The sequence below is a fragment of the Panthera onca genome, chromosome B4 (genome assembly GCF_046562875.1).
Source record: "Panthera onca isolate mPanOnc1 chromosome B4, mPanOnc1 haplotype 2, whole genome shotgun sequence".
Lineage (NCBI taxonomy): Eukaryota > Metazoa > Chordata > Mammalia > Carnivora > Felidae > Panthera > Panthera onca.
The window spans coordinates 60,627,303-60,644,356 of NC_138345.1; the positions used below are offsets into that span (position 1 = coordinate 60,627,303).

Genomic DNA, 17,054 nt, shown 5'->3' on the forward strand with positions numbered 1-17,054 from the left:
CTGTATGTTGAAAGTGAAAAGCAGACTAGTTGTACGGGTACAGAATGGTTGTCAGTGTACCAGTTGTTTCCCTCGTGGTCACGTGGCTAAAGAGGCACTGTGGCCGCCACTGCCCAGCATCACAAAACTGAAAATTCAAGATTTGAGGAATGGTTTCTACAGGATGCATTGTTGCTTTCACACCATGGTATGTAAAGTAGAGAAATCATAAGGTGAGTCATAAGTCAGGGTCAGCGGTAATGATTTGGGTTATTTGGGAAGCTGGGCCTAGAACGCAGTCCCTTGAATATAGTGCAGTGCTTTTTTTTTTTTTTTTTTTTACACGTAACTGCTGTCTACACAATGCATTTTTCACAGATGCCAATTCTGATTAGAAACGTCCTTCAAAATGTTTCCTAGCCTAAAAATTTTGCTCCATTCCTCTCTTTTGGGCTCACTTTATGTTAATTCGTCTCTGCTTAGCATCCAATTTTCTATTTTCTGGGGCTCATTTCTCCACACCCTAGCTTGCAGAAAAGTAGAAATGGAGATTAACTGGTATCCATCTCTCTGTAGATTCCCCAATAAGAACTTCTACAGCTCAGAAAAGAGATGAGGTGTAAGGACCTTGAAATTAATTGGAGTAAATGACAAAATAAGAACTGCTCTAAGAAACATTCCTTTCAATTTGGCTGTCAGTTCAGTATTTTTAAGTATATCTATTATTTCTTACCACTTCCAAAGTTGTCAGTAAGTGATCAAGTTAAAGTAAAGGAATTACTCGGTTTGATATTTGTCTAAGACTTATTTTGCCTAACAGAATAAAGCCAAAAAGAATTTCAAAACAATTACCCAAAAGATTTCTGTGAAATGAAGGTATGATTTCTTATGAAGGCCAAGAATCTGTAGGTTATTAAGGACAACAATGTGACATTGAGGGCAAAAAAGAGAGAGATGTTCTAATCCACTGTATGGAAATAGTAAATGAAAAGCAAGGTAGATAACACAACTTTTAGATCATGTTTAAAGCATACATTAAATGTATTGAAATGTTCTCTTTCTTAGAGATTCATAGAGCTTAGGAAAATTCAGATGCAGAAACAGGATTGAAGAAGGAAACATTTTGAAAACAGGTGGAGGAGAAATGATCATTTGGGAACATGTAACAAGGTGGTAGATGAGGGTCATCTGTGCTGTAGTAATAATATGGTGCAGATGAAAGGAGAGGAAGTAATGACGTGTAATAAAGAATTTGACCTGGCCCTAAGAGGTCTGGCCTTTGCCTACAGCTTCTGAAAGGTAATCTAGGTCACACCTCATAGGAGTATCTCTGTTTTGGGTGAGAGCTAGTCACAATGGATTTCAGGGTGGGGCTGACCACACCTGACAGTCTTAGCCATGCCAGAGAAACCACACGATTTAGAGCGAGGGGCATTGAGTCACCTGGGATCAGGCCACTTGGCAGCTGAGATCAACCACCCAGGTAATCAGTCATGCCCACGGTAATAGTGCCTCTATAAAATATTTGAACACTGAACCTTACGCAGGTTTCCCTGGCTGGCAATACTCTCTCTAGGCATAGTGTCACACACTGGTACAGGGAAAGTAATGCCATCTTGCCTCTAGGGGGAGAGGACACAGAGAAGCTGTGACTTTGGAACCCTCCAGGACTTCATCCTATGTGTTGCTTCCCTTGGCTGATTTTAATCCATATCCTTTCCCTGTAACCATAACCGTGAGTATAACAACTCTCCTTGAGTTCTGTGAATTATTCTATTGAATTATCAAACCTGAGTGTGGTTTTAAGACAGACCTCCCCCCTCCAAACTTATCTTGTAGAGAAGTTGGTATCTTGTAGAGCACTGTACCTTCTAAGCCTTTGCAGCTTGGCTATCTAAAGGCAACTGACCTGAACACAAGCTGTAATGTAGCCTTGACGCCTAATGGCGAAATCTTGGAGCTGTAACATTAACACAAAGCTGCCTCAAAAGGAAACTAGTTGTTGTCATTGTAATATTAGCAATAATTAAACAGCACTGTTTGTCATTAATCAGATCTTTGTTCCTTTAATTGATCCAATATATACAATGAACATGAACATATTTATCCTTATAATGAAGAGTCTAGGGGATATTTGCTACATTGATAGTCACGGCTGACTTCAAACTTAAAAGTTACATAACTTAGAAGTTGCTTAAACACATAGGCAACTAAGAAATAGGACAAATCTGTTTTCTTAATTGTAGCATGTGTTAGTTCTTTCTTTGCATACATTCCTCCTAACATTGGTAAGTATTTCATGATCCTAGACAATTACAGACTTTTTTAAAAGAGGTCTGGCTCGTTACAATGTTGGAAAGATTTCAGTATCATGGTTACTTTGCAATTGAGTGTAACAATCTTGGCCTTGGTGGTTAACTGGACCTTGAGAATCTTTGTTTCTTAAGAAAGGTTTAAATTCTATTCACATGTTCTCTTTGGTCCTTTTGGCTTCCAGGAAGGACATGGTTTCTAGGCCTGCCAGTTTTTGCTTCCTGGCTGACTCTGGTGCTGGTAACATCTGTGGTCTAAATTTACTCAGTTTATCTCATGGTCAAAGGTAGTGGCTGAAGAAGAGGAGTGTGAGTTTGTTTTCTTACAAAGGTAAATATGTTTTCTCAAATGATGGTCATTTCTATAAAACTATCAATTTTGGAGAATGAGCCAATTCTGAGAAATCTCTAGGAAGAAAAAACTTTTTCTAGCAGCCCTAGTTTTTCAGGAAACCTTTAAACAACTTGTATATATTTTTTAAAAAACTAACCTTTTACAAGATTGTATGTACAAATAAGATTTAAAGACTGCATCTTGAATTATTTATTTAAATATAATTTAAGGATAATTTAAATCTTTATATCCTCCCTACATAGTATGGGACTTTTTCCTAATGAATTAGGAATGAAATTGATGAAAGTTATGATATTTAATTTCATGACTAGCGAGTAAGGATAAATTGGTGAATTTTTTTCCAGACTTTTTTCAGAGTTTTTTTTTTTTTCTTTTCAGACTTTTATTTGTGGCTAATATGCCACTGGTAGAGATTTTGTATATTTCTTTTTTTACATTAAAAAAGAAATAGACATCCCCCCCCCCCACACACACACACCACACCACACACAGTATCAACAAGAAAAAGAAACAGAACCACCTCTTAAGCCACTGGACAATTTGTTTTAACAGAAGAGAGAACTACTATTTTATTAATCCTATAATAGGATTTCCTCTTATCTATTCTTCATGCTTATTGGCTATCTTAATATCTGTCCTCACATTTAAGAAGAATTTCAGGAATGAGATTAAGGACCTAAAGTTTAAAATCAGTGGAGACTTGGATTAAAGGTGTCTGCACTTAGGAGTCTAAATGTAAGATTTAGGGAGGTAAATCAGGTGTAAAATTTGGACAGAGCTGAAATATCTACAGCTAATATTTGTACCTGGGGAAACACTGTATAAGAAACAAGTGAGGGATGTAAACTAAAACTCCCGTGCTTTATTCAACAGAGATCAACACAAAACTCAAAGATTCCAGTACCAAGGTTATTTAAAGGCATGTCAGCTTCAGAAAATGAAGATGAATTAGGATTAAAAAGAATTAATCAATTGAACAGTAAATCCTTCCTATATAAAAATAGGAAGCATTTGCACATGGGCTAGTAACTAATAATAATGCTCTTCTTTTCAAACCACTGTAAGATTTTATTAACATAGATGACACTAATTTGACCCTGACAGTAGACATATATGGTATTCTCCTCTCTGTATCTTTTTTCCATGCACTTTGGGGAAATGGAGGCTTTTAGTCTGAGAGTGATTTCAAGCATGAACTTTTGAATCAGATTGTCTTTTAGGTCCTGGCTTCACTACTTACTAGGTGTGTGACTTTAGGCAGGATAGTTAGCCTCTCTTCTCATTTTCCTCATCTGTAAAATGTGACGATAATACTATAATGGTTAATAAAAGCATACCTAACTCACAAAGTTATAAGAAATCAATGAGTGAATACATGCATAGCACTTAGAACCATATCTCTCATGCAGTGCTGAATAACTGCAGGGGTCAGAATTTTGGAACTTTGGCAAAAGGTACACTTCAAAAAATGGAAATAATTTAAAAAGCAGTTAAGTTTATCAAGCATTGGCCTTTTTTTAGAGATTGGTAGGAGTGGGCATCCTGTGCAATTGTTTTTTGTTTTTTTTTTTAACCAAACTGCCCTTGTCTTACAGAAAATAAAAATGATACTCTTGAAAGCTTACAATCTCCCTGTAACTTTTACTATTAAGAGTTCTCCTTCAGAGTGTTATTATTATTATTATTTTTTAATTTGCCTGGATCCTGACGTTTCTCTGTCCTGGTTTAGACTGGCTCTGCTTTCTACAGCATCCAGATGCCAGGATGATTATACAACAGCAAAGAAAGATGACAGAGGTACAGAGGGCCACTGGAGCCAGCCACATATTTGGAGTCACAGATGCCCCATCAGGTGTCACGTCTTCATTCTCAGATGTGTGGTTTCTGCTGTTGTACCCCTTGGTTTTGTTCAGTAATTGTTTGCTACTGTTGAGTCTGGATGGAATAGGCCTATGAAAAAGTTTTGTGTCTACTGGCATAAAGAAAGGAGAAACGGTCTTGTTATCTGGATTGTTGATGAAATCAGTACTGTGTGACACCATATTTACCTCTGTGGTAATGGAGTCATTCAGGGAAATGAAGCTTGCCCAAGAATCTGTGGTTAATTCCCTGGAAGACCTGGTCTTGTTTGTGTTTACAACCAAATCTCGATGTGTGCTTGATGATGGTGCCTCTACTGATGGTAGCTTTGGGTTTATCATGGTGCTTTGTTGTTTACCTAAATTTGCAGCTTTTAGAATCCTTAGTCTGTCCCCTGTGTTAGATGAAGAACGGGTATTTAGATATGCGGGAGGTGACTGTTCAAAAACCAGCAAATCTGGATCTATACCTGAAAGACAAATAAGAAGTCTTATTATAAGTAAGAAGACTTAGAGAAGTCTTGGATTTGCCACTGAGTTGGTGAACTGAGCTTAACTTCAAGTTCTACTCTTGCATATTTCGGAAGGCCTCGGAAACATACTGGCCACATCTGAATTTATCTTAACTTTCTAGGACACTTTCTGTTATGAACAAGTTTGGTTAGCTCATGGAGGATTCTTCGCGTCTGCCTGGGCATTTGGGTAACAATAGACAGTGTTAGTACAAGAATGGCAAAAAACAGTAGCCATTGGAGATATATAGCATTTTAAAATAAAATTTTAAGGGGCACCTGGGTGGCTCAGTCTGTTAAGCATCTGACTTTGGCTCAGTGCTCGTGAGTTCGAGCCCCGCATTGGGCTCTGTGCTGACAGCTCAGAGCCTGGAGCCTGCTTCGGATTCTGTCTCCATCTCTCTGGCCCTCCCCTGCTCTCTCTCACTCTCTCTCTCAAATATAAAATAAACCATAAAAAAATTCCAAATAAAGTTTTAAAAAATAGGGCCTAAGAAGTGTAACTGTGTCAGAATTCATGAGCAAAGCCCTCAGTCTCATCCCTTCTCAGTTCCTGAGGGTCCTGACTTTGTCTTCAGTATTTTCTCCTTGTAAAGGAGCTCTTTTCCCTCTGACTTCAAATATGCACAAACGTTGCTCCATGTGTAAAGCGGGGTGGGGCGGGGGGTAGGGGGGTGGGGAGCCCCTCTCAACAGCCTTCCAGTTGTCCCTGCTGTCAGTCAGTTTCTGTCTCCCTCCCTCTGGACATACTAACATCCATTTCCTTTCTTTGGTTTTTGCCTTCTGTCGTCTTGTTCCTTCCTCACTATTCTGTCAGAATTATGCTTCTGAGGTAATCAGTACTTTCTATATTTCCTGATCAGTCTCATTGCTTTGGCAGGCTCTTATCCTCGATGCTGCTGGCCATCTGTTCCTTAAAATTCTCCTCCCGTGACTCCCTGGAGCACAGACTCTCTTGGTACTTTACCTCAGGCTGCCCGCCTCTCATTTTTTCTTTCTTTTGCTGGTTCTTTTCTTGGTCCTAACTTGTTGTGTACTTTCCACAATCTTCAGTCCTTTGTCTTCTCTTGAATTTTCTCTTCATCTCACCACACACACACACACGTCTTCATCAACTGTCACCACTACATCGGTGGCACTGAAATCCACATCACCAGTTACTTCCTCTTTCTTGGTCTCTGGTCTCATTTCTCCTGTGCTCTACTGAAGGGTTCCACCTAGACATCTCATGTCATCACTGAACATTCCCAGAGCCAAAGTCGTTTCGTCTGGTTCTTTGTCTCATTCAGTGGCATCATGAATCTTCATCACCCATGCTGGAATCTGTTTGTACTGCAGAGCAATTTTTGACTCCTCTCTTCTTTTCCTTCATCCAAAAAGTAACTACACCCTATCCAGTTCCCTCCCAATGTTCTAGTAATCATCCCTCCTCTTTGTCGCAGTTATGATCGCCTTCTCCAGATCTCATGCCTCCCTGACTAGATTTTCTAACTTGCATCCTACATGTAATTTTCTGAGACTAAAGACAGCCAGACTCGTCACTTTCATGATGGCACTTGCTCACTAAATACCTTTGCTGGTTCACTATTGCTGTCAAAGTCAAACCAAAACTCTACTCTGTCCAAAGCCCTTTTTTTATTACCTGGCCTACCCTATCTTACCCATATTTTTATTGCAACTCCAAATGTGCCCCTTTTGTAGCTAGACCTGTTTTCTCCATGGTGGGATGCTGAACTCCTTATCTTGCCTCTGCCTGGCCTCTTCCATGAAGTTGCCCCTGAATTTAGCTTGCTTTTTTTTTTTTTTTTAATTTTTTTAACATTTATTTATTTTTGAGACAGAGAGAGACAGAGCATGAACAGGGGAGGGGCAGAGAGAGAGGGAGACACAGAATCTGAAACAGGCTCCAGGCTCTGAGCTGTCAGCACAGAACCCGACGCGGGGCTCGAACTCACAGACTGTGAGATCATGACCTGAGCTGAAGTCGGACGCCCAACCGACCAAGCCACCCAGGCGCCCCTGAATTTAGCTTCCTTTAGTCTCCTTTTGGGTGCTTGTACTTGGGGAAGTATCACACGTTTTTTAATGCAATTCCACTTTTTACACTAATTGTGAGACTTGTCACATCAGCTAGATTGTAAGGAACTCGAGGGCAGAGATATGGCTGCAATCTTTTGCAATGTTGCACACAGCCTGAAGCATTAGGTTTTCACTAAGTACAAATTGATGACAAAACTGATCTTCTTGGTATTTTGATGACAAAAATCGATCCTTTCATCTTCACCAATTTGTGCCCTGAGATTATATACATGAGCAAGGGACACTTAAATGGGTATTTTTCTAAAATAAAATATACTGGTTATCTTGGGACCATTGGTATGCTAACATATGTTAGTAAGTACATTTCCCTGTCCTTGACATCCATTTCTGTAGAATCCTTGTATGTGGTGTCAGTGGACCTCAAAATTGCCATTAAGCAATTTTCTTTATTTCCTAGTATCATCCTTAGCCACTGCAGTTGAAATGCCCATTTTGTCCCTTGCTAGGGGCCCCTGGAATAAATGTAATGCTTAAGCTCTTCTTCAATCATGTATGATTTGTGATCATCTGGAATGAGCTCATCATTGCTGAACATGCCAAACTAAAGGGAATATCCTTCTAGTTTTCTTCCCTGGATGCCCAAAGCCTTTTCAGATAGAAATCCCTGGGATATAACAATTCAGGGATTCACACATTGTTATTAACAGTAGCTTTTAGGTTATATGTCTCTACTATAATATTGTCAATATTCTTCAAAATACAAAAAAAAAAATACATAAATCATTACCTTCTGTTATGTTGTATAAAATGGCACTGGTTCCAGGCTCTAATACACAGCTCTCCAATGTTGGGCAGTGAATATGGAGGCAGTTGACATTGTCGTGAATAGGATCATGGTAGAAGACAGCCACGTTACAGGAAACTGAAAGGAAAACAGGCCAAGTGCGTCTGCAGATGGTCTTGGTTTCTACCAGCTTGATGAGCTCTGAGTAACTTACATTTCTTTCAAGAACATTGGATTAACAGCAAGCAATACATTGCAAGGCTACGTTCAGATATTTCATAGAACACTGTGAACTATAGTAACTGTTTGTATGAATACAGAAAATGCCTTTTTAAAAAAACTATACACTAATTTTCTCTCATCTTTCACACATTCCATTCCACATAGGGTCACCCAGAATCATTTCCCAATCCCAGTATTTTATGTTCATGAAAAGATCAGTTGGCTACAGAAACCTCTGGGGATTTATACATATCAGATTTCTAGATGTGTTGCCGTCTCAGAATGCTAAGGTACTGGAGTTCACCAGAGAAAGAAATAAGAAAATAAAGTGACAAATGTTGTAACAAAAGAGGGAGTAGTGGGAAGGCAAAAACAGCATTACTGGGAGAGGCCCGATGGTGGAAAGACAGCAGGTCAGGTGAACACGACCCTGACCTTGATTAAAGGGGAGCACTAATCCCATGTTGCAAATCACATCCAATGAAAAGCCTATTCAGTGTCATTTAAAGAGGATGAGAGTCGACCATCAGGGATGTTAGGATTTGGAATTCTACTGAGTAGGGGTACATCACTGACTCATGCTGTCTTCCCTTTACTAAGTAAGTTTGCTCCTTACAACGTATCATACTATTTCTGGAAAACCTTAAGTTGGATTTGTGGAGTGCCAGTCTTCAGTCTGTTCTCCTGAGAGGGCAACACAGATTTCCCTCCTGCTGCAGTGAGTAGGAACCATGTGCTGGGAAACATCCATTGGCCAACGGTATCAACTTTTTTAATAAAAGAAGATTACAGAGGAGTAGCATGCAATTATCAGACCTCAGTTTATGCCTAAGGCTGTGGTGGAATTGCTGCTTCTGTGTAAGGTTAACTGTGGGCAGTTGTATCTCCCCCATTGCTTCCAGGACATCTCACGTTTCTGCACTCTTTCGTTTTTCAGAAGGAAAAAGAATAGGACAGAATTCAATTAATAATACCTTGCTAATCCATTACAGATGACAAATACATCCCCCAAAGACTGTGCTGTCAAGTTCAAGGGGAAGGACTAAAATACATTTAAATTTAGACATCTAAATTTCTGATGAGCAAGTAGCTGATGCCGTAGAGAATAATTCTGAAAGATGTTTTCTATTCCTCTTCGTGTACACCTCAGAGTTTCATCTCCGAGCAGGTTAGCTATTGCCCGACTGTGGCTTTTTAAAGTTCTGGCTCCCGGCGAAAAAGAGAGACGTGTGTTCATGCCCTTTCTTCTGGAGGAAGAAAACCACAACTTGGAAGCTACAGAGGCTCTAAAATCATGGAATTCTACTGGATGCTTATGGTATCCCTGGAAGTCCAGAAGACAAAGTTTCCCTGTGGTGGACAGTCAGGTAAACTGATGCCATGGGGAAATGCCGAAACGTATCCCCCCTCGCCTACCTTCCCTCAAGCCTTTTGGGATCAGAAGCATCTCTAAGGTGAAAATCTGAAATGGCAACCTTCTCAGAAATATTTCCCTTTAATAAATTAATTGTTCTCTTCTGTGCCTGATTATCTTTTGAGGGCTTAGCCTGGGACAGCTTCTCACACTGTGGTCGGTTTATACCCTTCTAGTAGATTCAGTCTGCATCCCAAAAATCTTACATGCATACTTGGATAGGAAGCATTGGCAATTAATAAGTCAGTGTCAAACCATGGAAAGAAACTGTGGAATAACCAAGAGAATTATTTTCAAGTGTTGTGTTGCTTTTGCTGTTTCTTTCCAAGTAACTTTAAAATCTTGGGAAAATGAAAAACAAATGGAAGAAGTCTTTAGACAATTATAACTTGAAATTCTGTAATAATGAAATGTTTTCCTAATTGTAAACCTTGATCGTATTACATGGATGATGTTTAACCCTGATTCTGGATTTCAGACCAAGAAAAAAAAAATCAGATTATTTTGAAAATGCGTTTTTCTTTCTTTTTGCTATTTGACATATATCTGCCTATGTCTTTCAAAACATTGATCACAATCTAAATTCCTATTCAGTGCAGCCCACATTTAGTCAACACAGCAAGCACATTTCGAAATCTTGAAATACCTATATCACTGAAAGAACTTTGAAAGGGAAATTATAAATATTTTTGAAATCAAATATGCCATATTTGGGGCTAAGAAATATTGTTAGTTAACCCTCAAGAAATATTTTCATTTAGCCCTTTCGTGAGGAAAAGAAGATTCTCTGTTGCCTATATTTCCATGGCATTCTGGGTCATTACCAGATTTGTAAACTGAGCCAGCACTGACCCAGACAGTCTGAGTCTCTCCTGCACTCTTCCATCCCCTGTCTCTCCCTCATCTCCCCTAGTCCTGTTCATCTTTTCTCTGGAACCTCTACCTAGGGGCCCTTACTTAGTCTTCATTTTATAATTTTCTCCTGATTTTTGCACAGGCGTATCATTAATACTTACCATCCTTCCTAAGGCAGCAGCTCCTGCTGCATTTCTGGCCAGTGCCTTCAGAGTAATACTTCAGGAACTGAGCTCCCAGCTTCTGAGACTCCTCCAGGTCAATCAGAAGACCCGGAAAGCGACGGATCCAGCAGTCTCTGTAAAAAATGGTGGGTGAGCAGAGAGAGTGAGAGGCCCGCACCACGCTCAGGAGCAGTGTCACGCTGGTTACCACCACTGCCGCATGCATTTTGCTGGTATAAAGACTGGGCAAGAAGCCTGAGTCCCACACAGATGCTGAAGCTGACCATCAGGCTTCTGGACAGTTTCTGGAACTCGGGGGCTGTTGCTGAGGGACTCTCTTGGAGGGTCACCTTCTAGAAAAATGAAGCCATTCTTTGGCTGCATATTGATTTTTCTTTCGTTTCTCCCCGGCTGAGCCCTAGGTGAACATTCGACTTTCTGACGTTAATTTTGAACATTTTCCAGGCCATTTCGATACTCTGTCCTTTAGCCTCTTGAAGACGTGGATTCTCTCCTCTGCTTTTCTTCGTTTTGTGAAAGTGAATAGTCACAGACACCTCTCACTAAGTAAATATAAAGACAAATGGAAATCCTAGCCAAGAGTCTTTCTCAGGAAAACAATAATTTAGTCACTTGACGTCAGATAAAGAAGGATCCATTTCACCAGAAACAAGACATGTTTTTGTAAGGGCACTTCTGTATTGCTTTAAAGGAACCTGTGACTGCAGATTTTTTTTCAGTCATTTTTTTTCCCTTTGAATTTACATTCTAGTATTCAGGTTCACTAGAAAACCAGTTTGTGCACTGGTTTGTGCACAAAACAAAACGTGAAAGTAAATGAAACTGAAAAAGAAAAAAACCCCAATTTTAATTTCACAGTGATTTTGAAAACACTGAATGTGGATCCTGGTCATTTCTTGGAGCTAGGCTTCCTCCCGACCCCCCACCCCCACCAAAAAAGTCCAGCCACAAGCTTTCTTTTAGAAAGCATAAATGAAAAGCATTACAGTGGAAATTGTGAAGAAGTTCAAAATGGAGACTGTTTAATCTGTTTTCTGATATTCGTGTTTGCATGTTATAAAGGAGACTTTTTTGTGAGGCATATACATGAAGGCATAGTACCTTTGAAGCAGAAGTAGTTACCAAGAAATGTGTATTCGGGAAATGATGAAATGGTTTTAAATTTCTTTCTTTCTTTCTTTCTTTCTTTCTTTCTTTCTTTCTTTCTTTCTTTCTTTCTTTTCTTTCTTTCTTTCTTTCTTTCTTTCTTTCTTTCTTTCTTTCTTTCTTTCTTTCTGTTTATTTTTGAGAGAGAGAGAGACAGAGCATGAGCAGGGGAGGAGCAGAGACAGAGGGAGACACAGAATCTGAAGCAGGCTCCAGGCTCTGAGCTGTCAGCACAGAGACCAACGCGGGTCTAAATATTAATAAAATTACTTCAATTGCAAGACCAAAACATTCAAAAAGATACTAAAGGCAGCAAAAATGGCCTCTTACTTTTGTGAAGATTGTGGGTTCCATATCCTGTGATGATGTCCAAAATGACAAATTAGTTCAAAGCATAAAACTCTTCTTGCTTTTGTGTATCCATTTTTATGCAAAGTATAAGTGAAAATCAGCTTTTGGCATAATGTACTGTTCTGCTCTTTGAAGAAGAAGAAGAAGAAGAAGAAGAAGAAGAAGAAGAAGAAGAAGGAGGAGGAGGAGGAGAAGAAGGAGAAGGAGAAGGAGAAGGAGAAGGAGAAGGAGAAGGAGAAGGAGAAGGAGAAGGAGAGGAAGAAAAAGATGAAACTTTTTCTATCCAGTGGTCTAGGTTTCTTTCATACCTTTTGCACAATGACTCATTCACTTACTTGACAGAAAAAATGTTAATATTCTTTGAATTCCATCTCTCCACCTGTTTCATAATTATAGCTGCTCACATATCCTTTGATTTTTAGAAACATAAAATTTAAGAATCAATAATAAGATGAAAATATTCATAAGTCTGAATAACTTTAAAAACAAAACGTGTCACTTTCTCCCAAGCCAACATTATATATCATGGATTAACTCCTAATCTTTCATAAGCCACATAAACTACACTGAAAATGATAAATACTTTATTCTATTGAACTTCTCATAGAAAGCAAGTTTCAATTGCTTACATGCAGATGATCAGACTGTTCCATCTGTTCCGAGGGGAGAGGGAAGAGAGATTTTTTAATGGCAAAGCAAAGGACAGCAAAGGAGCAAAAGATCACTCCCTATTTCCCCACAAGATTCCATAGCTGTTGTAATTAGTTGATGCCCTGGGGATATAAACCAGAAAGTCAGCTTTCTAACCTTCTAACCTCCATGGATTTCAGTCACATTAAATGCTTCCTTCGTGTGATATATAATTCCTTAAAGTTCTCATGTATCCTGCAGGGATAATAGAACAATCCACAATTGTTTAATCCTTTTGCTGTCCAATGATGTTCAAGTGAAGATCAAAGTTGTATTTGAAAGAATCTATAAGTTCCAATATAGAAGCATGCTTTAGAATTTTTAAAATAATTTTTTTGGTGATTGCATAAACATTCAGTCTGGAAGCCCAGAACTTCTTGGAGCCAAGTATTTTGAAATGGAGAGCTAGAAACTGGCCTGCAAGGGCAGAGGGAGAAATCCATAATGGCCCAGAAATGTCTAGTCTCAAAACTTGTCCACGTGAGATGAAATTGCAGAAACCAGAAAGCAACTGCAACTCTGAATAAAATAGTGCTATATAGCCTTTGTACAAATTTTATGAAATACTCAGAACCATCACACTACTGCAATGCAGTGATATGCTGTACTTATTTCCAACTCGGTGCTCTTGAGGGGCTCAAAAATTGGATTCTTCCGCTGAAAACTAATCTCTTCCAAGAGCCTGATTCAGGTGCTCTAGAACCAGAAGTCTCATAAGTGTCCCAGGTGATTTCCTAAGATGTCTGGAGAACACTGATGTAAAATGGAAGTTTTGCCTACACAAAGATGCTCAATCTGAATTAAATAGAGACATTTTTGAAGACCTGTGCTACTTTAAACTCATTTACATTGTCCCATATGCTTCAATGAAAGGAAAATATTTCAGTTTTGTTTGTTAAAAAACACAATTTTTCTTAAAATATTTTACTTTTCATTAAATTGATATACATTTCACTTTAAAAATCCAAACCATACATAAAAGTACAAAAAGAAATAAGCACTATTCAAGGTCTTACAATCTTAACATTTTGGTTAACATTCTTCTAGACACATCTATAAAAAATAGACACATGAGGGGTGCCTGGGTGGCTCAGTCAGTTGAGCGGCTGACTTCAGCTCAGGTCATGATCTCGCTGGGTTTGTGAGTTCAAGCCCCACGTCGGGCTCTGTGCTAACAGCTCAGCGCCTGAAGCTTCCTTCGGATTCTGTGTCTCCTCCTCTCTCTGCCCCTCCCATGCTCATGCTCTGTCTCTCTCTGTCTCTCAATAATAAATAAACGTTAAAAAAAAATTAAAAAAAAATAGACACATGAATACAATTTTACATAAATGGATTCAAACTGTTCCAGAAACTGTTTTTAAAAAAATCCAGTGTAGGGGTGCCTGATTGGCTCAGTTAAGTGTCTGACTCTTGGTTTCCGTTCAGGTTATGATCTCACAGTTGTAAGACTAAGACTCGTGCTGGGCTCTGAGCTGTGTGTGAAGCCTGCTTAGGATTCTCTCTCTCCGTCTGCCCCTTCCCCCCTTAAAAAAAAAAAAAAAATCCACTGTAAAATTATGTATTTCAGGGTTTCTAAAGAAAGCTCTACATGTACATCCAAAGTTGTAACAGCTCTATGGTATATTTCATTCTACCTATGTACCGAAATTTACTCTGCACTTGAGCTTTCTCAGCTGTATAATAGAATAAAAAATAGTATTGTAATCTGTGAAAAGTACTGACAACAGTGTCTGTCATATAATAAGCATTCAGTAAATGTTAGCTACTATTACTATTATACATTATGTTTTCCAATTTTTATTATTAAAAGCAACACTCTGATAAACATCTTCCACTTAGATCTTTTTTTCATTCTAGGTCATAAAGGAACAGCTGTGTTTGACCATCCTTGATTTGACCAGATCATGTTATAAAGTGTTTGAAATGAGTCATTGTAGCACAAAGGCCAGTCTTTATTATTCATTGATCAGCCAATAACAGATCTATAAAATTACACCACCTGTTATATATAAGCAATATTTTCATGAGGCTTAGAAAGAATATTTAAAACTTTGTAAGTGAATTTACATTGCTTTGACTTGGTATTTCTAGCTGAACAGGAAGCTTACTGTGTGAGTTATAAAAATTATTTGATCTTTTAAGATACTTCCAGTTCTAAATGATGTTACTATCATATGAGGGCCAAAAAAGCTTACAGGTCCAGTGCCCAGTATTGTCAGACTCACACCCCAGATTCCCTGTCCAAGCTGATCTTACTCTGATAATATTACTGTGCATGAATTGCCTTTCTAATGCGCATCATTCTTTGATAGTGATTTTTTTGGTCTGTTTTTAAAAGGCAAGAAAATACCAGTCGGAGGCATATCTATGACGTTTGGAAACAAAAGCATCATTGGTGAAAGATTCTAAAGGGACAGAGAAGAGACTAAGAGCCTGTTCTTCTTGGCTGACCCAATGAATCTGGCATTGTCGTGGATGGAGGCACAAATAAATCCCAAGTCCAAGCCTCTTTGATATAGGGTGTGCCTCCCAGCAAAATTCCCCAGTTTAAGACCTAAAACCAGAGTTGGCACTTTATGTTTCCAAAGAGGTTGCTAAATTCATGGTCATTCATCCACTAAGAGCCTTAGAATGAATGTCCTGACTGCACCGTCATTGAAAACAGAAGTGTGAGAAGTTGGTTGAGAATGGAGTTTTATCAGTAATGATTCAAAGGCCAGGTGAAACAAGGTGAAAAGCTAGAGGTTTTCCCAGTTTAAAAAGAGAGAGCGAGAGAGAGAGAGATGAATGAGGCAAGTCATAGATTCATCTTTGTCTCCTTCACTTTTCCCAGGGAAGCCAGAATGTACTAGAACTTTTTTGTTTTTAAATTTTTAGTTCCTTATAAAGAGAATGATGGAGGACAAACACCTCACTCCCAGGCAGCTAAGTTAGGTAGTAAGCACCAAAAATGTAACCAAAAGGTGTCAAAAGGATTTCATGCCTTACCAATATGACTTTCTTTTCTGGTTTTTAACCCTTCCCCCTTCTTAACATACAATATGAGAGGTGTAGGAGATATCTTATGTCTTATAAAGCAGAAATGTTCTTATGAAGAAGGTGTTATTTAACAACTTGTCATTCAAGAAGACAGATGAAGCTTGCAATAATAAAAACAAAGCCCAAACACATCTTCTTCCCAAGTTGAGGACTATTGTAGTAGAATCTTGGTCTGGGAAAATTTTCAAAAAGGGTTTCTTTGTGGGATAAGAGTGCCACACCCTCTGCTCCCTCCCAATCCTTTTCCCTCCATCTGCCCAAAGCTTACCTAACAGTATCCTGTTCACCTCCTTCTAAGATTAATTCATATCTTACGAGTTACTGGAGGTCTTTATTATTTGGGGTGAGCTGTCTATTCATTTCTTTGCAATGTTAAGTGAGAGAAGAGGTCTCTCTTAAGGAGGAAGTGGCCCTTCCTTAAGCAGTCCTCAGACAGTGAGGAGCATGGGTACGGGGACGGTAGGAGGGTGGCAAGAAAAACCACCTCTGAAGGCCAATGCCACCAAAAGCGGCCACCCCTTCTGCCCAAAGGATCGCATTCTGTCATGGCCGACCCAACCAAACTGAAATAGGAAAAGCAAGGTTTGTTAGAAAATATTTTAAGAGGTCACGTGTTCTACCTTTGAGTTGCACTCCTGTCTTTCTTTTGATAGCATAAAGAGGATTAACGGGCCCCAGCAGCAAATACAAGTTCCTCTGCTTGCCAACCCTTTTCATCGGCTGCACTGTGCACCCCAGTGAGCTCTGCCGAACCTGCTGCCATCTGCCTGGACTTTCTTTCTGCAAGATGGCTCCTACACGATGACCATTGCGAAGACTCAGCTCTAGGTGCCACCTACGTGTGCAGGAACGGCCTATGGGCCTCAGCCCGCTGGGACACTATGCCGGATTGGGCTAGATGGGCGATCCCAGATGTGATGTCATTTTGACGCCCGGGACCCCAGACTCCTTTCATCCCGTTCCTTCCACGCCTGTTTCTCCTTCTTGTCTCTCTCTTCCCGCTGGTAAAGCAGCGCGGAAGAGAGAGCGGACCGGCTTCATCTCGCCTCCGGTCCGAGCCTGGCTCGCACCGCTGCGCCCGGCGTGCGGGGGAGGCTGCGGAGACCCGGCCCCAGCCCCGGCGCCCGGGCCCGCAGCCCTCCAGCCCTCCCGGATCCACCCGCAGGTCCGGCGGGCGGCGGGGGTCCTGCGGGGCGGAAGTGAGAAGCGAGGCGTGGGAGGAGGCTGCAGGCTGGGGGCTGGGATCCCCTCGGCGGCTGACGCGGTCCGGCGAACCCGAGCGAGGACTGCGGCCGCCTCCCGACGCCCGGC

The 17,054-nt window shown here is 40.0% G+C and overlaps 1 protein-coding gene and 1 long non-coding RNA gene across 2 annotated transcripts; one reads left to right on the top strand and one right to left on the bottom strand.

Moving 5' to 3' along the window:
* Nucleotides 1-1,355: 1,355 nt before the first annotated feature.
* Nucleotides 1,356-16,789, top strand: LOC144616926 (uncharacterized). The gene is made up of 4 exons (XR_013556807.2): nt 1,356-1,462; nt 1,606-1,714; nt 2,477-2,622; nt 16,397-16,789. It is a non-coding gene; the product is annotated as an uncharacterized LOC144616926 (long non-coding RNA).
* Nucleotides 3,489-12,139, bottom strand: MANSC4 (MANSC domain containing 4). Its single transcript, XM_060658067.2, has 3 exons — nt 10,494-12,139; nt 7,845-7,979; nt 3,489-4,975 (listed from the first exon to the last, which is right to left on the bottom strand). Exons 1-3 carry the CDS (start codon nt 10,720-10,722, stop codon nt 4,335-4,337), a joined length of 1,005 nt encoding a protein of 334 aa, XP_060514050.1. The 5' UTR covers nt 10,723-12,139; the 3' UTR covers nt 3,489-4,334.
* Nucleotides 16,790-17,054: the final 265 nt, after the last annotated feature.

Coding starts and splice junctions, on each gene's coding strand:
- MANSC4 (XM_060658067.2), bottom strand. CDS start 10,722: ATGCATGCGGCAGTGGTGGTAACCAGCGTGACACTGCTCCTGAGCGTG. Junction 7,980..10,493: donor CTGCTGCCTTAGGAAGGATG/GTAAGTATTAAT, acceptor TTTTCCTTTCAG/TTTCCTGTAACGTGGCTGTC. Junction 4,976..7,844: donor TTTATACAACATAACAGAAG/GTAATGATTTAT, acceptor TTTGTCTTTCAG/GTATAGATCCAGATTTGCTG.